The sequence below is a fragment of the Cinclus cinclus genome, chromosome 1 (genome assembly GCF_963662255.1).
Source record: "Cinclus cinclus chromosome 1, bCinCin1.1, whole genome shotgun sequence".
NCBI classification, from domain to species: Eukaryota; Metazoa; Chordata; class Aves; order Passeriformes; family Cinclidae; genus Cinclus; species Cinclus cinclus.
Genome location: NC_085046.1, coordinates 99,733,449 through 99,759,203, shown reverse-complemented (window position 1 = coordinate 99,759,203; position 25,755 = coordinate 99,733,449). Strand labels below are relative to the sequence as shown.

The 25,755-nt window shown below is 38.5% G+C and overlaps 1 protein-coding gene across 2 annotated transcripts; it reads right to left on the bottom strand.

Annotated features, from left to right (window-relative positions):
• Positions 1–1,294: 1,294 nt before the first annotated feature.
• Positions 1,295–25,687, bottom strand: AFG3L2 (AFG3 like matrix AAA peptidase subunit 2). 2 transcript variants are annotated; one of them, XM_062487910.1, is made up of 17 exons: positions 25,521–25,686; positions 20,826–20,925; positions 20,280–20,348; positions 19,791–19,906; positions 18,736–18,888; positions 16,524–16,598; positions 14,975–15,096; positions 12,369–12,642; positions 11,682–11,819; positions 9,832–9,985; positions 9,147–9,254; positions 8,871–8,996; positions 7,707–7,817; positions 7,004–7,119; positions 5,363–5,563; positions 3,570–3,764; positions 1,297–2,433 (listed from the first exon to the last, which is right to left on the bottom strand). In XM_062487910.1, the coding sequence occupies exons 1-17, from the start codon at positions 25,644–25,646 to the stop codon at positions 2,191–2,193; spliced, it is 2,427 nt and encodes an 808-aa protein (XP_062343894.1). In that variant the 5' UTR covers positions 25,647–25,686; the 3' UTR covers positions 1,297–2,190. The 2 variants fall into 2 exon arrangements, with proteins under 2 accessions (XP_062343904.1, XP_062343894.1); XM_062487920.1 differs by lacking the exon at positions 9,147–9,254 and having other exon boundaries at positions 1,295–2,433; positions 25,521–25,687.
• Positions 25,688–25,755: the final 68 nt, after the last annotated feature.

Below are 25,755 nucleotides of genomic sequence, written 5' to 3'. Positions count from 1 at the left end.
CTAAATTTGGGAGTTGAAGGAGGCTAGAAATCCTCTTCAAAGAAGCAGGTTGGGTAAACAGTAGTTTTTTTGTTGTTTTTTCTTATCTTTGATGCCAAAATCCCAACGCTGTCAAATTCTGCTGTTTTTGGCACAAAATATTAAGACCTGCTAATGCAAGGCTAAGCAAGCAAGTTAATGTTCTAAAACAGAGGTAAAGGAGAGGTAAACCCATTTTCATACACTTATTTATTGCATGCTGCAACTGAACAAAAGTGGAATTTATTAGTAGACACAAACAAGGACTAAGAGAAATCATCTGGAGATGATTCTTTCAAAGTCGGGTAGTTCCACTGTGAAGAGTCAGATTAAGTGTTTTGATGTTTGGGTGGTTGATTGCTGAGTTTTCTGCTGGTTTTATTCAGCAAGGAATGAAGAGATGCAGAACTCTGATCTTTACTGTATAAGCACAGCTAGTCCTCAGCGCTGGCTACAAACTGAATATCCCAGACAAGAAGTGTTCAGCTAAACTGGAGGATAACAAACAAGACATTAATGCAGAATACACGTTAAGATACAACACTAGAGCATAAGCACAGAAATCAGTCACTGCCTTGAGTTTTATAGAAGAATTTTGCTACAAATCATTCTAAACTTTGACTCCAGTAATTAAGGAAATGAAGTTTAGTGTTTTTCAAGCTTCTTTCCTATTTATCATTCATTCTTCAACAAACACAGTAGAGATAAATAGAAGTGTTTAACAACTAAAAATTCCCAGTAAATATGCCCACAGTAGCAATATTTTCTGTTTTCCCTCATTCTTCTTCACCTGTAAAGCCAGGTAACATCACAGATAGAAGTTTGATCATGAAGAAAAAGAAAATCCAAAAGAATCATTTCCATAAATAATTTAAATACATTTGGAACCAAGGATCTAAACTTTCAGATGAACTTTTTCCTTTGTCAGCCTACTGGTTTCCAGTATGTTGCAACATACAGATGGAATCACTCACTAGTTATCCTTTTAACCTACACTCTGACTCATTACCCTTAAAGGATATTTGGTCCAGCAGAGAAGATGGGTTTATTTTCCTTTCCCCCTTAACCACCACTCCACCCTCCAAACATGCTTCCTGCCTTCTGACAAACAGATAAACTGTCTTCTGCTGGGATGGGGAGACATGCCATTAATTTTTGAACAGCTGAATTCTTCAACTAATGAATTCTTAGCATGCAACAGACAACAAGAAGCAGATTATTTGGCTAAGCAGGGGAAAAACCCCATATCTTAAGATTAAGCAAACGAGTATGAAACTGACAATCTGATTTATCACCTTTGGTTTTGGTTGCTGCTTGTATTTGTAAGCACAACCCTGTTACCCTATTTTAACAGAGTTTTGCATTGTTTTGAATTCTATACCCAGAAACCAGGAAAAAAAAAAGACAAAAAAAAGACAAGCTTTGTTCAGAAAAGTACTGTTTTTATTGACTCAAACTGTATTTACACAACACATTCATATGTTCAATATTTTACAGAACACTGTAAAAAACTGACTGGTAAAACTGCAGGAGCCAAACAGTTTCAGACTTAATTTTAGACACTGAACCATGAGTACATTTTAATATATTTAAGCAAGTGTCCAGTTTCACTGTCAACTTACAGGGCAGCTCTCTGTAGTCAAACTCTAAAATCAAAATGAGTTGAAGGGGAAAGGGTCAGATGAAAGAGCTGATAGCTTTGCAAAGCTAGTAGTTTGTACAACCAGACTTTCACATTTGATGATGTTTTTTATGATTTTCTTTTTGGAAACAGGTCACATACAGGTATAGTTTAGATAAATAATCAAAAAACCTTTGATTTTTATAAGCTTGCAGACATTTTAAAGAAAAAAAAAATAAAAAAAGACCAGTGCCACAAAGTCTGTGCATGAATCTGTACTGTTCCAATGCTTGAGAGGCTCAGTTCTGGCATTCCACTGCAGCTCAAATTCCTTGTATGCTGGCAAACAAAAGACGATCACCTTTTACCAGTGAACTGATGATCTCACACATGTACATCAGAAGCCGAACATCCTTATCTCATCCCAAGAGGTCACTCTTCCACCCATCCCTAATACAGTTTGGTTGAATAAATATTTTTTGTTTTGAAGTACAAACTAGGTGAGTTTGTTTCTCTTTCAGAGTGCAAGTCACTGTGGGTACACACTTCAGTTAAAATGGCATCCCTCCTCTGATCTGCCTAGCGACCTGTTCATCTGTTGTCTCCTCTTTTTCTTTTTCACGCTCTTTGTTCCAGTCTTTAAGGCCTTCTGGTAATGAAGTATCCTCATCCAAACTTCCTGTACCTTCCACAAATTCTTCATAAGTAGACTTTTCTGCAAATGGTCTTGGGCCAAGCAAGTCTAGCATGTCACTTTTATCAAGCACTTCCTTCTCCAGTAGCCTCAGGGCAACCTGGAATAGCACAACAAGTTATGCCATGTCATACATATCAAGTATCTTAAAATAGCTGTCCTATTGAGAAAACATTAATTAATTGCTCAGGCAGTTAATTTGGCATTGATTAATCTTGATAGAAAAAACAGGTTTTTCAGAGTTCATCAGATACAAGATTTTCCTCTCCCTTGAGCATTTAGGAAGCACAAATACAATTTTATTTTGAAACCTGCTTTTAAGATTAAGCAAAGTGCCTTCACTGTGGGTCACTGCTTCTTTTATTGTTGCTTCAGAACAGCAGCTTTTCTCTTCTGCCAAAAGGCTCCTGATGCAAGACATTAAGTGACAGATGAAAACACATGGTCCCTTCCAGTCAGTGGGGATGGTCCAGTCAGGCTGCTGCTGTGTAACAAGCTCAAGAGCACCATAAAATACCAATGTGTGAACACTGCACCAGGGTAGTTTGCAGCCTTAGGTCAGTGAGCTCATTGTTCAGCACAAACCACACTCAGTGATCCCTTTTGGGATGCTGACCTGCTACAACAGGATTTATGGAGCCCATACAAACTTGTCTCCTTGTCAGTAAGCCTATTGGATGCCTATCCTAGAAAATCATTCCTTTGCTGTATCAGATTTTGTGGAATGAAGAAAGAATACGCACAAGCTGAATCTCAGCTGCAGAGAGGCAGATCATAAGCAGCCAAGGGACAGCAAAGGAAGAAGACAAAGGTACTTTTCTTACTGCTCAAAAGGAATTCAAAGAAAAGAAGTCATGTGAACATCCCTGTTTATGAGAGCTTCTTTTAGCCCAAACAATTGGTATTCTGGTATTTAATCTTCAGGTTTTTAAGTTTGCCTATCACATCCACTAAACCCTATGCTAGTAGGCACTCTTCCCTCCAGCTTTCCAAATTAATATAGACCACATAAGCAGGGAGGGATGTTAAATTATGCTCACGAGATGCTCAGACATGTTCCAATACAAAAGGAGGTTTCTGTTAAGTCTTCTGACACATTCTGAAGATTGCATCAAATGGGTTTTGAGCAAACTTCCTCATATATTTACATAGTCACTATTTTAAATCTTATTCAGTTCAATTCAGATTTTGGCTAACCAGCTGGAACTAAGTGGCTAAAAATCCTGTAATGCTCACCTTCTCCACTTCTGCTTTTTTCTCAGTCAGCAGATTTAATGTCCTTTCATAGGCAATATTAATTAGCGACCGCACTTCTTCATCTATCAACCTTGCAGTTGCCTCGCTGTAAGGTTTCTCTAAGACCATGTCTCCTTGACGAGGGAGATCAAAGGAAATCTGCCCCACTTTTTCATTCATACCAAACTGAACAATCTGCAGGAAAAAAAACCAAAAACAAAACAAATAAACAAAGGAGACAGCAAGACTTCAGGGTAGGTTGATGTAAAATATGGCCAACATAAAGGAAAGGAAGAAGTAATTTTGCTATAACCTAATCTTTTCCTGTAACATCAACCCTTCCCTGAAAACTCAAGTCTACTGAAGTTAATACACGCATGTTGACTTGCACTTGTTTCTTTTTACTGAATAAAGTGAAGGACACAACACCATTTTAAAGTAGTATTAGTGGTATGCATTGTGCTTTGCTGTTTAAATTCTAAAATATTACACAAAAACACTTCAGGCTTCCTTAAGCAGTAAAACCCTCCTCTTTTACCAGAAATAGAAGTGTTTTGCCAATTCAAAATATTTCTAAAGTTTAGCATATTCTACTCACCCATACAGATGACTTAAGTACTAAAGTAGAGGGTCTTGAAGGTTTTTTCTAACAAGTCCAAAAATCATACTATATTCCTCATCTCAAGACACTCTACAAATGTGAAAACAATTCTTATTTTGCTTGACTCAGTCTGAATACTGACTTGTCCGGTTGCCAAATGTAGATGTTTCAACCTCATTTTTCTCCAGCAGAGGCAGAAGCAAGTTCAAACTGCTATTTATTTCTTCACTCCATGGCTACTATCAACTTTATGGTTACTAAAGCAGCACTTCTCAGTCTAGCAAGATCCACATAGGTATAACAACAAATATCCAGAATTCAAAGAGATCTCACCATTAGAACCAAGCATCTTAACCTGCTTTCTTAAGAAAAGTTTGATACTTTTTTTGGTTAACATGCAGTAAAGTCCATAAGTAGACTTATTTTTTTAAACTTAAAATTGAACAAGAGATCTGGAGATCTCATAGAATTAACAGGAGATCATTTCATATTTACTTCCAGAACTGAGGCAACAAGAAGCATGCCTGAGAATAGGTGGGGTTTGGGGATAAGCAAGCAGGGCAAGATAAGTGTACTCCAAAATATCTCTTGCTCTTTGTGTCTTATGACACCTTTTGTCCTGATGCAGGAAATGTAATAACACATGTGTGTGGCCCACAGCTACACTTAGGTGAGTCACTGCATTGATAAGATTTTAAATGACTTATCTACATTAGTTAATATGACAAACACAAATCGATGTCTTAATTCCCATAGCCTTAACTGACATCAAATAGTGCTTTCATGTAAGGTTGTCTGGATTTCAAGCGTGAATCCAAATTGAATCTTCACACTGGGCAATTGCAAATGTAGGATGATATGATCAAATCTTAGCATTAAATTACATTTTTAAATAAGTACAACAATTTCCACATGTAATTGAATCCAGTTGGATCCAACTGCAACATGTATGTTCCTGTGGGCAGATGTAGGGCAGTAATTGAACCCTAATGCACGGATTGTCGTTGTGAGACTGAAGTAAAATATTTTTATCGGCATCTCTAAACAACACCATGATGTTTACTCATGCAGTGTTTCTGAAACAAGTCTTTTGAAGCAAACACGTGATGAAATTGCATCATATAAAAATATTAGTTAGGTCAGAGATAAAGAAAACCATAAAGGAAAAAAAAAGTCTCACTGAAGCCCATACCTGAGCATATGCACTCTGGGTCACCTTCTTCAAGTCATCTTGGGCACCAGTTGTAATTCTTCCAAAGAAGATTTGTTCAGATACACGTCCTCCCAGAGTCATGCACATTCTGTCCAGTAGCTGCTCTTTGGTATAAAGATACTGTTCTTTGGGCAAATACTGAGCATAACCCAGTCCTTTACCACGTGGAATAATAGATACCTACAAACAAAATTAACAGTGCTACACAGTGCTAAACAGTGTGAAAAGCCATAAAGCATTCTTCAGTTTGACTTACTTTTTAATACTACAACCTACACCATACTCATGCTTGAGGTTTAATTCAGTTTATTTCAGTTTACAGTTTTGCCCCCATTGTGTTTTATCCTTACAAGTCCTGGCTAGCTCTAAACTGGGTAACAACTACTAGAATATCTGGAAAAGTAAGCCACTGTCATATCTTCTCTAAAAACAGCGCCATTTTAATTAAAATCCTCAATTCTTTGTCCTGGTTTACAATACAAGATACATATTCTATTACCATCTGAGAAGGGTGATCATCCTTATCTCTGTGGGAAGTATCTTCTGTTAATGGGCCATTGAGTCCTACTGTATAACTGATAAGATTACACCATCCCATTGGGAGATGCTCCAGCCAGGAGGACAAGCCAAGCCTTTGCTACCTAGATAAAAACTGAGGTTTAGTACGCCAAAAGCAGCCTTTTTTCCACTGGATTCAAGAGGAAGAACTAGACTTTTTTTCCACATCATCACTGGACCTTTCGGAGGAAAACTGCACCTTCTACAATACCACTGCTTCAACTGAACTACATCTGTAATCCAGGAGGACTGTAGCCACCATTAAATTGGACTGCAACAACACCCCGACTGGCAGGGTATCAGGTTGTATTCTGACTCAGTCAGTGGTTTTATTTTTTTATTATTGCATGTATTTTGTTTTTTTCCTTTTTCTCCTCCCTATTAAAAATTGTATTACTGACTTGAAATCTCACTGGTTTTGCTTTTCAAACCAGTACATGCTTGAGTGTTAGGTATTGGGCATTATGTACTCTGTAACAGACATAGCATTTTTCCATCTTTAGTATTCTGAGCAGTTTAAGGAATTTCCACACTTACTAATGACCTTTCTTCCAGGAGTAAATTGTACAAGATTGTTTTTGAGCTTGAGATGTGATTAAAAACACAGCTATGCAAAAATATGAATGCTAAAGCAAGTTTGGGAGATTGAGATGCTTTCCGCCTCTATGTTCAACATGTCACGCTGTGAACCCAAAAGCAAGCAAACTGAAACTAAAATTTAGCCTTATATATTCCTGAAGTATACCTGTGTAACCTGGTAAGAGTAACTTAAACCAATTATCAGTACTGAAAGCCTCAGAGAAAAAGCAGCCATCAAGGCAGGCAGACTCATGGGAAGAACAGGTCTCTCACTTTCAAAGGAAATTTAGACTATGTAACAGGTAAGTCAGAAAACAGTTAAGCAAGTTACAAGAAATGAACCAAAATGTACTCTAAAATTGACACAGACTGCTTTTTAAAAGATTATACATTTTAGTATCCTTTTAACATTAAGAAGGAAAAAAAGAAAAATATGTTGTCCATGCTACTATTAAAATTACAAGCTCAAATTAGCCTTCTTACCTTTAACAGTGGATCAGCATGCTCCAAAAACCATCCTGCAACTGCATGCCCTGCCTCATGATATGCTACAGTCTTCTTCTCCTCTGGCTGGAGTACTTGAGTTTTCTTTTCCAAACCTTTGTAAAATAAATTTGATTAATAGTTTCAGACACAACTTTCTCCTCTGAAATCCTTTACCTCATTTGGAAAGATGGTGAGCATTACTTAGAGGCCATGCATATGATCTATTGAAAAAGTTTACACACCCCTCTCAAACCTGAAAGATTTACAAATCTGCATCTCACAGGTTTCACTGTAACTTTGTCCTTCCTTAGACTTCCTAGTTTCAAATTAAGTTCTTCAGAATATTTAAATATTTAAATAAAACATCTGCACCTTAAAAATATTTTCTATACTATCTCAGGCTAGCAGCAGTTAAAAGCATCCCTAAAACCAAACAGCTTTTCCTCTTGCTGTTTTGAAGAAATTAGAGAAGTGTCGTGATGAAATTTTTCTTTGTACCCCCCTTCCCCTATTACAGAAGTCAGCAGTATAGACAGGATACTTCTTTCCTAAATCTCAGGTGTGTTCAGGAGAGGGGAAAAAAAAAAAAAAAATCAACCTTGAAGAGCAGGAAAAGATTCAAAAGCATGGCTTCCTATACACATAAAAAAGAAAGTTGCCTATTACAACTTTTGAGAAACAATTGATGCAATTCACCTACCTCCAATAACTCTTTCAATTGCTTGCTCAAAATGCTTTTGGTTTATAGCATCTGAGAGATGCCTTGCAGCAATTAAAGCAGCTTCATTACAAACATTAGCAATATCAGCACCTGAAAGCAGAGAAGGTAACAATTACTGATCCTTTTAAACACTTTTCTCTGAATTTAGCATAAAGATAAGGTTATCTAGAACTAGTTTGCTATGAAGTCTCACTGAGCTTGAAAATTAAAGGTAACGTGCTCTGAAATAGCTTAATTATTAAAGATATATTTAAATACATATGCTATATTTATAGGCTTTAGGATTTTTCTCATAGGTAGACAGCCAGCAAATAAAGTTTATTACCAGTGAAGTACTTGTTTGATACATCCCATTTTCCTTTTCTGTCTGCAACAGATTATACTTAATCTAGTATATACTTAGCTGCATGCATTTCCTATATGTGAATTCTGTATAGCTCAGATATTGGCATATCTTTAGAAGATATTCTTTCACATTACTGATTTCAAGCCATTCACTTTTTGTTAAAACTATTTGTAGTAGTGCTATTGAGGTAACTTAGTTTAAAACATCATCACTGTAGCTACCAGCAACATTGACAGTCAAATCTCAGGAAACGAGTTTTATATAGACCAAAAACCAGTGAAGAATTCACAAGTGTTGAATTAGGAAATGATGTGAGAACTTTCATTACTGGCTTATAATCGAATTAATTTTAAATCCATATTGACCAGTAGTTGAATTCTACACTGTTTTTTGGTTTTTACATCCAGAAACAAATTCCCCTACAGAATATGCACATAAATTCCACAAAACCCAGTTCTTCTCCAGAAGTGTTCAAGAAGGCAACAAAGGAAAGAACAAACAAAGGAAGAACACACAGGTGATAACAATCAGAAACCTTTGAACTGCTTGCACTGAAGACAGAAGAAACTCTCTTTTCATGTCACCCTGACTGAAGCTGGCAAAACTGTAGACCCTCAGAAATCTCCTACTTGCTTGATCAACCAGACAAAGAGAATTTCAGGCTGTGCCAGCAAATACAATGAAATCACATGCCATCCAGTTGATCAGGTGCAAGAAAACCAGAATTAGTAGGGAAATCAAGTATCTACATCTTAAATAGTAAATGGAGAATAACAGTAGCATTAGGAGTCACTTACCAGAAAACCCAGGTGTTAGCGATGCAAGCTTTCTTGCTAGGTTATCTTTATTTAAGACAGTGTCTAATTTCAGAGGTCTAAGGTGAACTTTGAAAATGGACGCTCTTCCTTTTATATCTGGGGGTCCTTTAAAATAGAAGACATATGGTTTTATTTTTCACATCCATATATATTCAAATTCACTGTGTGAAAGGAAGCTACAAGTATAAATAGTCACAGTGACTTCAGCAGTGTTCTACAAACAGAGGGTGATACAGGCACCCAGGTAAAACTTACCAATGTAAATCTGTCTGTCAAAGCGTCCTGGTCTCATAAGAGCAGGGTCTAAAATATCTGGCCTGTTAGTACCTGCCAAAATTACTACATTTGTAGTTGTATTAAATCCTGTTAAAGATAAGAAAAGCTGTAAATATAATTTCTGTGAAAAAAACCCAAAACAGAAATAAATAGACTGTCCACTTTACAGGGTCATCTGAGAACTGACAGTTTAAACAAATTATCTTAAAGCTGAAAATATTTCTATTTATTGCTGCATTGCCCAGCTTCTCATAACAAACAAGAATGTGGCCTTGGGCTCTGCTTTGTGAAATACTTTATCAAATCCTGCTTTATCTTCAAAATACAATAATAGATTAACTGCTCAGGAAATCACAGAACCAGCATGGTTAGCTGTATTTTTTTACAGACAGACTGGTCTTATTGTGAAGAATTTTTTTTCTGCCTATCCAACTATGACAAAGAGTTAGGAAACAGAATGAGGGTTCTTTTTCTCTGAATGAATTTTAGCAAAACATCAGGGTGCAGTGCAGCAAAATGAGTCACCATGCTTTATTTTAGGCAACAGGGAAAAAATCTGAATTTAAACTAGAACCCAAATCTTGGTTAGCAGGTCTGAGCAAGCATAGTAGTTCTTTCCAAGATCCTTGTTGTTATAACATAGTATTAGATATTTAATACTCACCATCCATTTCTACTAAAAGCTGATTGAGTGTGTTCTCTTGCTCACTTTGTCCTCCAAAGTTGCCCCTTCCTCTCTTCCTCCCTACTGCATCTATTTCATCAATGAAGAGAATGCAGGGGGCATTTTTTCGAGCCAGAGCAAATAAGTCTCTAACCTAAACAAAAGAACAGAGAATGTATCAGACTTGTTTGTAACTCTTTTGAGTTGGTGGGGGGGAAGGCACATCAGTAAAAGTATCCCTATAACTGGGTATGGTGCTGAACAAGCATTCCAAAACCTTTAGCCAGCCCTCAAGGCAATGATAAATTACTTAATTCCCCTCCAAATATTTGCTTGGAAATTAAATTAACTTCTAGAAGTCTGGAAAAAACATGCAGGACATGAGTAGATGGTTGAATTTTTTTTTAGACTTTCATATTTTAAACAAGATATTACATAAATACTGTAATAGTTGCAGCACAATCTGACTTGAATTTTAGCTGCAACATTGTAATGTTCCTCTTCTTGCAAACCTATCATAACAACCTCATTAAAACCAGTTCAGTGAGTTAACAGATTTACAACTGAGGAATCAAACTGGAGCAAACAGGAAATGAAAAGTTAATGGAAGAATGTTGACCTGAGTAAGAATCAGGTGCAGCTTGGAGCTTTACTACTTTATACATTAGTGATGCAATTATAGAAGGCTTTTCTGATGACAAAAAATGTACAGCAGACATGAGATGCAAATTTTGGATAGTAGGCTGTACTACAGAAAGTCGCCCAGATTTTTTTGAAAGAAGTACAGTGAAGGACAAAAATAAACAAGTGGAATAAGCAGAAATCCAGAGTCATACAACTATTTTTAGTGTATTTGCATTATGGAAGATAAAGGTTTCCATATGCATATACACTTAAAAGTCACCAAAGAAACCAAGGCTATGTAAGCAGTCTTAGTTCAAGCACATTCAAATTTACAAATGATCAATTTAGCTTCACAAACAACTGCCTTATTTAATAAATTAATAGGAACTGAAAGTAAAACACTCTCTCATGCTGTCTTCTACAGGCATCAGAAATTATCAACTGTGCTGAAACCTCAGTTCCCAGCCAAAGTTGTGTCAACAGATTTCACTGGACAGTAAAAGTACTTTCATAGAACACTACAGAAAAGTTAAGTCACTTTGCATTGGGGCACTTCAGGTATGTATTAACAACAGAAATCTGAGTATCACTATTATTTTAAGATACCTAATACTTTGCCAAATTTTAATTACCATAAAATACCACCAGTAACTTGTTTATACCACTTCACATGTTTTTAATGAGCTTTCTTAAGACTGTTAATGCAGAAAAGTCCAAAAATATTAGACATATATTTGGTTATTTAAAACACCTGATCTCCAGAAATCAGTCACTGGACTCATATTTCAAATCAGCAGCTATCTGTGTGTCCTAGACAGCTCTTTACAGGTAAGAGTTTGAAACGACAAAGAGAATAAAGTTCTTCAAACAAACAAGATTTAGGAGCAGAAGGAAGCACTCCCATAGCAGTAGCCAAATGAGCTACAGGTTTCTGATCCAGCTAGTAAATTTACTTCAGATCAGAACTTAGAGTGCTGTTCTGTGTTTGCAAGCACCTGAAAAGAGGCACATCCTTAATGGCCTGAAACCACATAGTGAACTACCTTAGTAACTTTTATTAAAGGTACACTGGTGATTTTTGTGTTTAGACTTGCATTTGGCATCACTTGTAAGGAATCTGCACAGAAGAAAGAACTTCAGCTGTAATCAAGCCTTTTGTCCCCCAAACCTGACAACATCCTTTCAACAGCCAATACTGAAAGAAAAGAGCAAGGCTAGAGACTTACTCGTGCTGGACCCACACCAACAAACATCTCCAAGAACTCTGAGCCATTGACGGTGATAAATGGCACATTGGCTTCTCCAGCTGTGGCTTTAGCCAAAAGTGTTTTCCCAGTACCTGGAGGACCTGTCAGAATTGCCCCCTGTAAGAGAAACAGGTATATTGTCCTCATGAAGAAAACATAACATTAAGCCCACGAAATAACAGGTTACGATATTGAGTCCGCTGGCTTTTCTTTCACCACAGTCAAAATCATGCAAGGAAATAATTGAAGATTGATCCCACCTTTAAATGAGCAAAAGGAAAAACAAGTTCAATACAAGACTTCCATGCTGACTTAAGAGTTACAGGAACAGTGTATCATTGACTGATATATTAAAAAAGAAAAATGAAGGTATGTCATCAGGTGGACTCCCCTGCCAGCACAGCCAAAAGGCAATTCTGTCATAACTATTTGAAGACTGATGCTATACCTATGTGTGCATCATTTCTGGTCCATGTGAACAGAATGTGTTCCACAAGGCAAGTCTTCTGGCACCATAGTTACACTGCTGGCATTTAATGCTTACTATTTTTTTCCTGATTGGAAGAAGACAGAAGCTGGAAAGCATTGCATATGTAAACAATCCTTGTACAGTTTAGAATACTGAGGACTACTAGAAGAATAAAGTCTAAGTCATCATTCTTTTACCTTTGGAATTTTTGCTCCCAGATCCTCATATTGTTTGGGATTTTTCAGGAAGTTAACAAACTCCATTATCTCTAATTTTGCCTCCTCACAGCCAGCTACATCTTTGAATTTAACATCTATTTCATCTTTAAGGACTTTGGCTGTAGTTTCACCAACACTGAAAAGTCCACCCATTCCACGCCCTGCCCGACCTAAGCCTGCAGGACCTCTTCTTAATGTGTACAGCAATGAACCAATAATCAGAATTGTAGGCAGCAAACTGAGAAGAAATGATCTGTGGAGAAAACCAGAAGAGAAACATATCACAAAAATCCATTACTGCAAATAACATGTATAAGATGTTGGTTCCATCATAAGCAAGTTCAGGACAAATACTCTATTACTTGCAATGTTTGTATTTCCACAGGTTTTTCACACTGGGAAAACACCAAAGTAAATCACAAACAAATTGTTATACTGACAGTTGCTTGTTTTTAAGCCAAACACATCAAGTAACATTGCTGAGTTTTACAGAGGAAAAACAGCATTACCTAATAACAGAAGAAGCTTGCTTTTGCAAAGATAAATTTACAGGACTAGTTATGTAAATGGTTATATTCTCAAAGTAAGTTGTATTAGGTAGCATATAGACAGTGTATCCTATTATTTCCAGGAGAAATTTCCCTTCAAAACACACTCTTCTTCCCTTAGGTCTTCCAGCTTTTTGCATTTTTTTCTTCTTTCAATATTTCCATTATCATTTTCAAGGATACAGATTAGCAGGGGGAAAGGGGTGGTTTCTTGGGGTGTTTTTTTTTTTGTTTTTGTTTTTTTTTTTTTTTTTTTGTTTTTGTTTTTTTGTTTTGTGGCTTTGGTCTTTAAAAATTATTATTAATTGTCCATTGTCCTCCAGCTTTCTAGCACAGCTCTGTAAAAGCCAAAAACCCTAACACAGTCCTCTTTATCATAGTATCTGAGCACAGTACAGATTCTTCTGTGAAAAGGAACAGCTTCAAACAGCTCATAAGATGTTCTATCCCCACTTGGCAAAAATAAAATGCAGAAAATAAGCACAATCATAAATGAGCACAGGATTTCCATGTTTTACAAATAACCCACATTCCTGGGATAAAGAGGAAAAGGACTTTTCCCTCTACTGTGGTATTCAGCAGATTCTGATCAAACAGCAGTACTTTGATTATTTATCACTGCTGCTCTCTCCTGTTTACTGTGGCTTTCCTGGGGCAGGGCAATATATAAATATCTACATGAAGAACAACCACTGAGAAGGAAAGGACCAGAACTGTGGTCAAGAAGAGGGATTCAGGAAATAAAGGTCTGTATAAGGCTGAAGAAGGCATAGGAACTAACCTACTTTTCCCAGTCTGTTGTTAGAAGCCTCAGGTCAACATATAGCCTTTTTGCACAAGTGCTGCACTGCCGTGACTATCACTTTTCCCCAGGTTTGTTTAAATAAGGGCACAACAGGTTTATTTATGATGATCCTTAAGAGCATGCTCCATTATAAAGAGAGAAATGAGGCAGGCAGTGTGTAGAACAGGAAAATAAAAACCTCTGTCCGGAGTTGCAGGACTGCCCAGAGTTGAGGCCACCATTTTTCCTGTAGCCACCAAGACCAACAAGCAGCAGCAACTTGGTAAAACACACTGCAGAAAAACCAAGACATTGCCCTCCATCCCCCCAAATCAAAACAAATACCCCCAAGTACCAAGAATGTAAACACAAGAGAGATGGTAAATGAGGCATTTGCATTAGTCATGTGAGCTACTACACCAAAAGTCCAACTTCCTGATGATACAAAACCTATTTCACAGACATCACTGGCAGCAATTTTTAAACCACTCACGTAAAACCAAAAAGAAACTAGTCCTTGGGATACAAGGTTACATTTCTCTTCTAAGCCACTTGGAAAAATACATCAGAAAAGCACTTTTACTGTCTTCTAAATAAGGTCAATAAAATTCAGCTACATAAGGTTAATACAAAGAACACAAATCTAGTATCAGAGCCATTCTTCCCTAATGGGAAGCAACAATGCTATAAATCTAATATCAGTATTCGTTTCTCTTAACAATTAAGAGCGTGATGCATCTTCCACTTTCTGCTAACAAACAGGTTAGTGTCATCTACTTAATCACCCATTTCTTGCTTTTTTCCAAGGCCCCAAAATTTGACTTATTCTTAGTTGTTAGTTTTTTGGCCAAAAATCTATGCTCAGAATATCTCAGCCAATATACTGTGGTTCTATGATATAATGTGTCTGTTCAAAAATCTACAGAGTATCTGTGGAGCCCTGCTGCCATGCCTGGCTAACTCATGGTCTAGTAAAAATCACTGGATGGAACGGTTTAAATGAAGGAAGGAGTTATAGCAAAACATTTATATAATAAGAAGCTCTATTTAGAGTAAGAGGATATGGATTTCTTCATAGACAAAGTGCTGAACAGCCTCTCCTACACTTAACACTCAAAAATAAACCCAAGCTGAATGTTGTCCTGATAATACTGCCACCTAGTGAAGCATAAGCTATGTGTATTACAAACCTACTTTTCTACTATAAACACAACCTTTTTTTTTACCAGAGGCTTTTAAAAGCAACTTCTTACCCATCACTCTCTGTTGAGTAGACTACAGGCAATCTGTTCTCCACTTCTATTCCCAGATCTTGCTGCACAGTCTCAAGATTCCGTTCAAAAGTGTCCACACTACCGATATTAAACCAGACGTACTGCCAGGAAAAAACAAAAAGCAGAGATCACAAAGTGCCCTCTCTTATTTCACCTTCACTACAAGACAACTGCTTCTAGTCTGGTAATTCCTTGTGTATGGGTTAGATTTGGACCAAGTTTAAGTTGCCTTGTCGAATGTGCAATTGGTGTAAGAGGCACACAACAAATCTCAAGCACCCCAACCTGAATACCTCTGCTGCTGCAGAGATGATAAATTACCAACAGTTTTAGGGCACTTTAAACAGATGGAAATCCTGGCATTTTCTCCAGAAAAAAAAAAAAACAACTGAAGGGAGTAATAAACAGATCTTTTCAAGGGAGCTATATAGTCAGAATAATACAGAGCACTGAACCTGGAAACACAGCAGTCATACAACTTACTGTTTCGTTTCAAGGTGTTAGCCCTTCTGATTAACAAAGGTTTTTTGCAGTTTATACTAGCTTTAAAGTCAGCTGTCTTCACAAAAAGAAACAAAACAAAGCAAGCAAACAAACAAAAACAAAACAAAACAAAAAAAAACAGCATGAAATTTATCACAGACCAGGAAGAAAAATCCAGACATTACTTTCAAAATGTGTTGAGATCTGGTCTTTCAAGAAAATCTCCCCTTTTGCACCATGACCTGCCTGATTTGTCCCTCCTTATCCTAACATTGAAAAAGAAAAAACAGAGCAGTTAACTGATTGGGAAACAAAAGCAACTGGTTGTATGTGGGCTAAAGAGTAGGTGTATAAATAAGTCACAATGAAACCCACTGATTAGGTAATTGGTGCAAATTTCACTTTACCCAGGAGGGATTTGCAGACCTTGTTTCAGAAAGACAGTTAAGAAAAGCTCCACCATCTAAGAAGAGGTAACCTGATGAAGCTTTTCTATAGCTTCTTTGAATTTTCCATGAAAAAATATGTATTCATTAATAGGTCCCTGCCACGGGTTAGCATTCTTTGGAAAACTTTCGTCTGCATCAATCCGCTCCTCACTGTGCTACTAGAAGAGCAAATCCATGAAATAAATACGCTGGAAACAAACACTTCTCTTTGTTTTCTCAAGTAACTGGCAAAAAGCAGTCTGGAACAGAAAAGACTCCTAAGTATGTGGACTTAAGTTTAGGATTTTCTTGACCAGAAGGAAAACAGCAGTTAAAAATACAGAACCTTCAGCAATTTCTTGCTCTTCCTGTTTGAGTATCGGTATTAAAGAGCATGGTGCTAGAAAGGAACTACTTGTCACAGTTTAAAGGTATCTATGGCAAAACAACTGATACAATAAAGTGAAAAACACACGATGTAGGATAATGTAACAAGAAAATATGGTTTAGATGAAGAAATTATTAACGATCCAGACCAAGTTTCTGCCTCAAACTTTACATAAAAAGACTGTTTTGCTGCTTCTAATATGTCATGTACATGTATTAAAAGTGTTTACCCATTCATGAGGAGACTTTCCAGGAACAAAGATGACTCTGACAAAGCGCTTGTTCACCACTTCAAGTCTGTCCACCTGTAGGAGGAGAAAAGAACAAAACCTGAGTGAAAAGTATAGTCACTGCACTTTCACCACAGCTTCAGATAATGAATGTGAATCTGTTTTCCAGTTAGGAGATTACAATTAATCATGTACACCAGAACAGTTTCACAGTCTACAGTTTGCCATTAGGAATCATGTATGTGATGAGGAAAAAAGGAATACTGGCACATCAGTATTTAGATTGAAAGACTGACATCGTACTCTTTTTTCAAGGAAAAACTCAATGCATGCCTCAGCAAAAATCAGTTACAGTAAAATAGTTAAACAATAGTTAATTGTCTCAGTGGTCAAACACCAAAACCAGTAAGTTATATGATTCCAAACTCTTACAGAAGCTTCCAAAACAAACCAAACTGAGCAAAATGAGGGAAATTTGAACTCTGTTCTTACAAATATTTTCCCCCAATAGAAAGGGTTTCCTGTGCTACAATATTAAATATAACACCAGTTAGATTAAGAAGTATTTAGCTGAGGTAAGAGATGTTATATAAATCTAGGAACTATAGATTTAGCAGATATATACCATTAAGATCGTTTTTACAAGTCTCCTCCAATGGTTAGTTCCTTGGATTTAACAGGGCCTTTTTAGAAGTCAACTAAAGATTTTTCCACGTTGTCTTTCTCTTTCTAAAAAAGAACTGGTTTAAACATCTCTTAAAGCATTTAAAACTAGCAATCTAGTTTTAGAAGCTGGGCCTGAACTGCACACAGGTTAGTAAGGTTGTTCCCTAAACTCACTATGTGTGGCCATTTCTGGTAGAATTAAAGGAAAGCACGAGCTAAGAAGTCACTCTAGAACTAACCTGATTTCACACAGCACTACCTGAATGCCTTTGCTTTGAACAGCACATGACTCCATAGTGCAGTCTTCTCCCCACCACTATGGCAACCAACAGGACTCGATAGCTAGACATTTAGTCTGTCTGAATATCCACACTACATCTTACAAAGACACAAAAAACTTGGTTTTGTGCAACAACCTACTTTTACAATGCTTTTCTGCAAGGAGGCTTCAGGCTTTGTTCATTATAACAGCTAAACGAATCTTTTTACAGAGTTAAATGTCTTACTGCTTCAGAAATTTCATCAGTATGGGCTTTTTTCACAAGATGTACAGAATGACCAGTTTAGAACAGGACTGATTGTAAGACAGTCTAGGCAGAAGGGGAGAAGCATACAGAGCAGCTCTGCAGAGATCATTTAAAAAAGAAAGGTAAGAGACACCTTGTTCAGCAGCTTACCACAGTAATGGAAGGTTAATTTTGTGTTAACATAACATCCTTCTTGGTCTGAAACCTAGAGGACAACACAAACCAATGCTTTCCTAATCTGTAGGCGAAGCTACAAGCAGGGAGGGAACACAGCAGACAACTAGAGGCTCCTGAAGTGGAAAAAGCCTGTGCAAGACACCATCTCCTGAACTTCAGGGCATCACCAACCTATTACTCCAAGTATGGAAAGCTGCCAAGCTCTACAGAGAGATAGGATACTGACAACAAAACTGATTGCTCCAATAGTGGCTCCATGTAAGAAAAAACGAGAGGAAAAAACAGAGAGGAAGTTACTTTACAATACAGGCTGACGAAGGAATGCCAATGTATTGCCCTTGAAAGGATTCTTCCATTCCCCACCCATCCCTTTCTGTTCTCACTGCAGCTTCTTGGGTTCCCCAAGGAACTGATTTCAGGCATGAAACAAGCAGAAAAATTTTCTTTCAGAGGGATGGACTCATGCAAGTGATACGGTTTGGAGTAAACTTCTTCCAAAGGCAGCTGGCATGTCTCTTTAAGCCATTATGTCAGCTTACCTGTACTGTAAAGCCATACCCAGAGAGAGCGTGGCTACACTGCCCCTTCGTACCAGCACCACAGAAATTTTGTCCTTAGCTGCTATTCCCTCTCCTCTCATGAAATTCCATAAATCTCCACACATCCATCCAGAATATCAGATCTAGGAACTGATTAAAATGAAAGCTAATTCCTTTCTCCCTTGAAAATTATACTGAGCTAATTCTCACTCTACAGACACACAAACACAAGCCTAAGTGGGGAGACAGAAACTAGCATCTTCAGCACTCTGATGTTTCACACTGAACCCCCTCTCCACTCACCAATCCTTTAGAAAGGTAGTTGTTGACAAAGTCTTTCCAGGTGATTTCTCTTCCAGGGACCCTGAAGAAGAAGTAGTATACCACCATTGTCCAGAAAAAAGAACTTCCCACTACATACATCCGAAACTCCCTGACATCCCATGGAATGTCACCCTAGGAAATGGAGAAGGCAAAAAAAAAAAAAAAAGAGTCTGTAATACAGTAAGCACATAGGAAACAAGTTCTGTATTTCTTTGTAGCTTCTATTCCCTGCCCTCAAGGTTGCCACAGAGAATGTCAAAGGTCTATTTTGTTGTACACACACTTCAGCAATTTCACACAGAACTGAGGAATTACAGCAACAGAAAATCTTTAAGTATTTTACGAATAGCAGTTGAAGAGTTTTGATCTATAAACTACTGTTTTTAGAAAAAAAAAAAAATATCACATGACCTTCCTGCCTCCATTCTAAAACAATTATCCCTAGTCTCCAGGAATGCAAACAAGACCAACAAAAAATAAAGGAAAAAACCAAACAAAAACAAGGATGAAAAATGTAACGTGCACCAAAAACATTCTTTATATCCCTGTACTGTCAGGTGCCATCATCTTTGTGTGAGAGCTAATTGCAATAAACTTCAAAGGGAAACTCACACAAGTATTCCATTGAGGTCAGAACATGTAAGAGCAAACAAACTACATTTAATGAGCATTGTGTGGTCAGAAAGTTCTCCAAATTGACACTGAAACAAAATACAAAGCCTTTAAAGGTCTGAGGCTCCACTCTAAGAATACTGACTACTAGCAACCACATTCACACAGCTTAAACTTTATTAACATTCCTGAACAAGAGGTAGATGCCTCTGGAGCTATGCACAAAACAGTTATTCAAGAAAGGCACCGAGTGGGGAGCCACCTAGAGCCAGTTGCCATGAAATGCCTGGCACAGGAGGCTTGAGCAAGATTTGGGCAACCAGAATATGGCCTTAAAAAGCAAAACAAACCCATGCAAGATTATTTCATTATTTCATGGAGACAAAATAGTGACATAAAGAAAGATATTTTAAAGTGAAAACCTTCTGCAATCTGGTCCACCAGTTAGTGTCTTCTTTCTTGCCACCTTTTTTTCCACCACTGCCACCTCCTCCACTACTAGTCCCACTGGGTTGTCTGGAAGTAGCTTGCTTTGTTTCTAACAAAAGGAAACAACAAAAAAATTTTACATCTTATGCCAATCTTACATTACCTGAATTTTCCACAGAAAACCAGATATATAGTCAAGTAAGTGGTAGAGAGACAGTTATGACCAGATGAAAGGTCTCATAACTAAGGGACAGCGCTCCAACAGAAGCATAAAAAGAAATACTATTCCAGAAGACGAACATTATTTTGCTTTCATATTTTGTATAATAAAAACAAATCAATTTATACTTATAAACTAATCTGGTACAGAAATATTTTCCTTTAAAAATAAAGAAAAAACCTAAATTCACAATTGGGATGCTAAAACCTAATTTAATGAATACACTTTCCACAAAGAACTCGAGTCAAGCAGCTTTTTGTACCTTTTGTTTCTCCAGGTGTACTTTTAGATCCATTAGATTTCTTCCCACTGGGAAAATACTTTTCAAATCCTATTAAGAAAGAGGAAAGAAGCTCACAATTTTACAGTTCTTTCATCACTCTTCAGCCATCACAAACTGAATGTATACACCAGCAAAGAAGCTAGCAACATACAGACTGCAAAACCAGCTTTGTTCTTGTCTTTTTGTTGAAAAGCTCTACCCAGTCTCCCTAAATAAATCTACTGTGTTGACAAGAGAATACCACATGTATTTAATAACCTGAAGTAAAGCTATCTTTTAACCAGAGATAGAGAATCTTAGGTCAACAGAAAGCTCCACCTCATAGTGTTAAGTTGACCAAACCACGCTATTCTTTAATAGCTCCTAAAAAATCCCACAAATCAAATGTTCCATCTCAAGACTGAAGGCTGGTTAGTACAAGAACTGACTTCCCCACAGACAATAAACCTAAATGGCACATGAGTGCAGTCCTCAGCAAGGTATGTAAGTAGTCTGCTTCGTTTCACAAATCAAAGTTACAGTCACCTTTGGGAGGTTGAGAGAAAAGCCTTCTGCAAGCAGCGATTACACTCGCCAAAACAGTGTTTCTATCAGCAGTAACTCCAGGGGTAACTTGGTCACAGAGCTGAAAGGTGAAAAAGAAATATAAAGAACATGCCACAAAACTCTTCAAGCTCTCTAGCAGAGCCCTGCAGCTAATCAGAGACTGCTTTACAACTGGAACTTTACAACAGACTTTGTAGTAACTGCTGTGTACCAGAAAGTAAGACAACAATGGAAAAAGAAAAGTTTATCAAATTAGTAACTTCTACAGCAAGGAGATTTTGATTCTTGTTGTTAAGAACAGAGTTTCATCTTACACAAAAACATTCTTTATTAAAAGAGAAAAATCAAGCAGAAAACATTATAAGCTATGAACATTAAATACACATTGATTTCTATGGGAAACATTTCATCATACCAGCTGAATGACATTGAAGTGCAACATTAACTGTGACTGTACAAGCATGATCCAACATAGCAGTGAATCATGTTTTGTCTGCAACCTTTTTTCAAAAATTAAGAAGTTGTAGCTTCTGAATGTGAGAGATCTCCTTGAATCCAAAAGAAAGGGATGTGGCAGACAATGCTTACATCCAGCTAAGAAACTAAAACAGATGAGGAATCTCAGCTCAAAAAGAAGATCTAAAGCCCTGTGTGGGTAAATATTCCCTCATAAAACCCCAAGAAACCTAAGCCTATTGCTCCTTGTTCTAAGGCTGTTTACTGTTATTCATTGTTTAAGTGCAATGAGGGAGATTTAAATATTTAAACTCACTAATTCTTAGCAAAATTTTGCTACTGTAGATAAATAAAAAAGTGTAAACTGCAATTTTATTCAAGAGAAATCACCTTACTTCTTCAAGACAGACATATTTTAGATAAAATCCCCTTCATAAGATTTTCCAGCACTTGTGAAAAACAAATTATTATCCATGCCAAGATTTCCCCACAGACTGACTTTCCTTCTGCCTCCACTCCCGCCACATAAAGGCACTCAGTCTCCTGTTCTTTTTGATTGGAAGCTATTTACCTTAACAGCCACAGAAACAGTAAAATGCAAAAACCAAACTTTGCAAGACAGCAAACATCCATGTGGGACGAACACCTCTAGGACTATTTCAGTGAAGGGAAGCTCAGTGTTATAGCCAAGGTACAGTGGCTACAAATAAAACCTGTTTTTGCATATTAAAGAAACTTTTGCTTACTTGCTTGCACACTAGAACTACCCTAGGCATGCTGCTATTCATCAACTGAATGCTGTAACGCTCCTGAAATCTTCTGTCTGGAGCTTCCCCCTCCACCCCTTATTAAATGATGTAATACATTAGACTTATTTCGAGCATCCCTGTAGTTCAACCTGCTGGAGCCAAGAATACCAAAACATTCTCATTCCTTGCTCTTGCTTGTAGACTGAACTAAGAATTCTTAGGCTGCTGATCAGGCCATTAGTTTTGTGCCACTGCACGTCTCTGAATAAAATCTGATACTGAAGCATGTGCAGTGCAGATAGTATAGAGATAAGCTAATGTACAGAACAGCTACAAAGTCCAATCCACTATGACCTCCAAAATGAGCATCCATCAGTGCTCCTAGAAGTTTTAGAACAAGTGGGATGCAGCCATGTGGGCAATAAAATAAAAAGAGCTTGCTACAGATCATGTATAGTTCAAATACAGACAGGCAGTGAATATTGCAGCAACTGACAAAACTCAAAGAAACAATGGGGTTTTCTCCTACGCCAGTGGTCTCCTACAACACAGAAACATTAGGGACTTAGTTCTTCTGCAAACTCAGATTACTTTTTATTTGCAAAGAGACTGGAATATTCTGACAGCTTTACTCCAACTAAGACAAAACTACTCATGTTTAAAAGAAAAGTTTAGAGTAAGCCAAATCTAATGGCCTGGCTTGGCTAGACCAGCATGGGTTTACTACAGAACTAAGTTACAATTTAAGCGAAGGAGAGAGAAGGGTAAGCACACAGAGCTTTGGAGCAGACCTGAATAATGGGATTATTGTTCTTGTTGCATTGTCTTTACAGATTCTAAATTCCATGTACACATGCAGTCACCTGTCAAGTTGATATGCAGAGAGCTGAGTGTTTTGAAGTTGCTTTGTGAGAAAAAGGAACAACTGACTTCATGGCATGTTCAGTGTCACCTGACTGCCTCCAGACGAGAATACACAGCCGAGAGGAGACCTCATTATTGTCTTTAAGTATCTGAGGGGAGGGGGCCAGAAAGATGGATCCAGGTTCTTATCAGTGGTGCTGAGCAATAGGACAAGAGGCAATGGGCAGAAACTGATCCACAGAAAGCTCCATCTGAACAGGAGGAAGAACATCTTTACTGTGTGGGTGACTAAGCACTGGAACAGTCTGCACAGAGATGTTGTACAGTCTCCCTCACTAGAGATATTCAAGAACTCTCTAAAACATTGGCACAAAACCTGCCTGATACAGGGCCTGTCCCTGGGTTGTCTGGCAATGGGAATGCCACAGTAAGCTTAGCTGATATAAGCACACTCACTGCCTAAACAGAGAGAAAGCAAACAGAGCACATTTTGACTGGATGCTGTTTTGAGCTGTCCACCAGGAAACTCTTGCCAAGTGTCTCCAAATCAGAGGCAAAAAAATCTCACTGCATGTAAAACAACAACAAAACCAAACAAAAAAACAAAACAAAAAAATATGTTGTTTTTTTTTTCTTTCAAGCAAATCTTGTGACACCATCCTAAAAAACAAGACTTTTAAAAATATAAGTTCTAGACAAGCAAAATACACAAAGGTCAGTTTTCGAGTTAAAATAACCCATAAAATGTTACTAGTTCAGAGTGCCACATAAACCCAAGACCACAAGTAGGACTACTTAAAAATTTTATAAAACACTGCAAGCACAATCAATTTTTAAAAAAACTGAGGCTATATAAAGTAGAAACAGAAAATCCACTTGCTTAGTTATGCAAATAGGATAGAGAAACTGGTAATTCTAGAAAACCAGAAGTTTACAGTTTTATCCATTATCAAGTTCCAAATCAAAGTAAAATGAAACTGAAAGTCTTAATTATCTAACAGCCACCAAAATATTACACAACATAATGGGAGGAGGGGACAACACACAGCAAAAGTTCCTCATTTTTCTGCCTACACACAAAGCCAGATGTTAGAATTAATACAAAGCCCCTTTCCTAATATTGATTCCAAATAGGAACTCTTTAATTATTGAAAGAGACAAGAATTAGCTTCCTAAGAGATCAGCAGCACTGACAATGTTTTATTTATTGTTGAAATTATGTTCAGCTCTGATAAAACAAAACCAAATTCATCATTAAAAACAAGCCACATATTCACGCTGAACACAACGAAACTACTAACATCCTCTGTGTGTATTCGTCTCACAGTTATCACTGTCCTAGAGATCACCTTCATACCTATAAAGGTGTGGCTTTTCACCACTCTATACTACAGGAAAACAAAGCAACCCTCTCAATGAAAGAGAGGAATTAAGAATCGTCCTTTTCCCAAGCAGCTGCATAGGCCTGTCACTCCTCCACTGTGCTAGAGCTGTCAACAAGAGTAATACACATCTTGTAACAGCTGAGTAAAGGCCATTTTGCTAAGAATGAACAGACACCATGGTTTATCAGTTCGTACCACAACTGTAGATGCAGATTCATGGCATCACTGCCCTGTGCAATCCCGGGATGCAAACAACCAGACTCCTCTTTTCCAGAACAATGACACTCAAAACAAAGTGCTCAGTCATTAATCTTTAAATTAAAATTTCAGTCCCTCAAACAGCCACAAACCCACCTAACACAAATCATTGCCCCAAGAAAGCAATGGAAGAACTTAGGAATTAGGTGGGACACAGCACCTGGGAAACCAGTGGGAACCTGGGAACACTCTATACAAAGAGAAGCTGAGAAAGTTGGGGCTGCTCAGCCTGAAGGAGAGAAAGTTGCATAGAGAGCTCACAGCAACCTCACAGCATCTGAAGGCTGTCTACAGAGAAGCCAGAGAAGGACTCTGTCAGGAATTGTAGTGATAGCACAAGAAGTAACGGGTACAAATTAAAAGAGCAGAAATGAAGTTAGTTATTAGGAAGACATTCTTTACTGTGAAGGTGGTGAGACACTGAAACAGATTGCTCAGAGAAGCTGTAGATGTAGTGTTCAAAGTCAGGCTGGATGGGCCTCTGAGCAACACGGTGTAGTGGGAGGTATCCCTGATAACGGCAGAGGAGTTAGGAAGAGGAAGCCCTTCAAGTCCTTTCAACCTCCTAACAGTCTAAATTTCTGTGAATAGTGGCGGGATGCAGCACCAGCAGCAGCTCTGGGGTGCCACCTCGTCTTCCTTCTTCAAGACGGCTCAGCTGCAGCCGAAGGAGCCCGCAGGTTCTCCCGGACGGAGCCGGCTGCCACTTCCAGCCCGGGAGGCGCGGCACTCCAGCCCGCCCGCTCACCACACACCGGCCCTCGTTCCCCGCCGCCCGGAAGGGCCGGTACCGAGCAGGCCGAGGCTGCGTCCTCCGAACGGGGCGAGGACGAGCCGGGGAAGGCCGCGAGCAGCAGAGAGACGCCCTCGGCCCCGAGCAGCGGGACGCCTTTCCCCGCCCCGGGGCCGCCCGTAGCCGCCTGGCCCTCCCTCGACGCCTGGTCCCCGTGTCCGCTCCTCACCTGCGCCAGGCAGGGCCTTGTCCCCCCAAGCAGGCCTCGCCCGCAGAACAGCTGCTGCAGCGGGGCCCCGGGCAGCCCCCGGCGGCAGCCACCGCCCCGCGCCAGCAGCAGGTACCGGTGCGCCATGGCCGCCCGGACCCGCCGTCACCACCGGCCCGCGCCGCCTGACGTCACCGCGCCGCCGCGTGCATTTCCCCTGCGTCCGAAGGGCACCCTCCGGCCCCGCCCCCTGGCG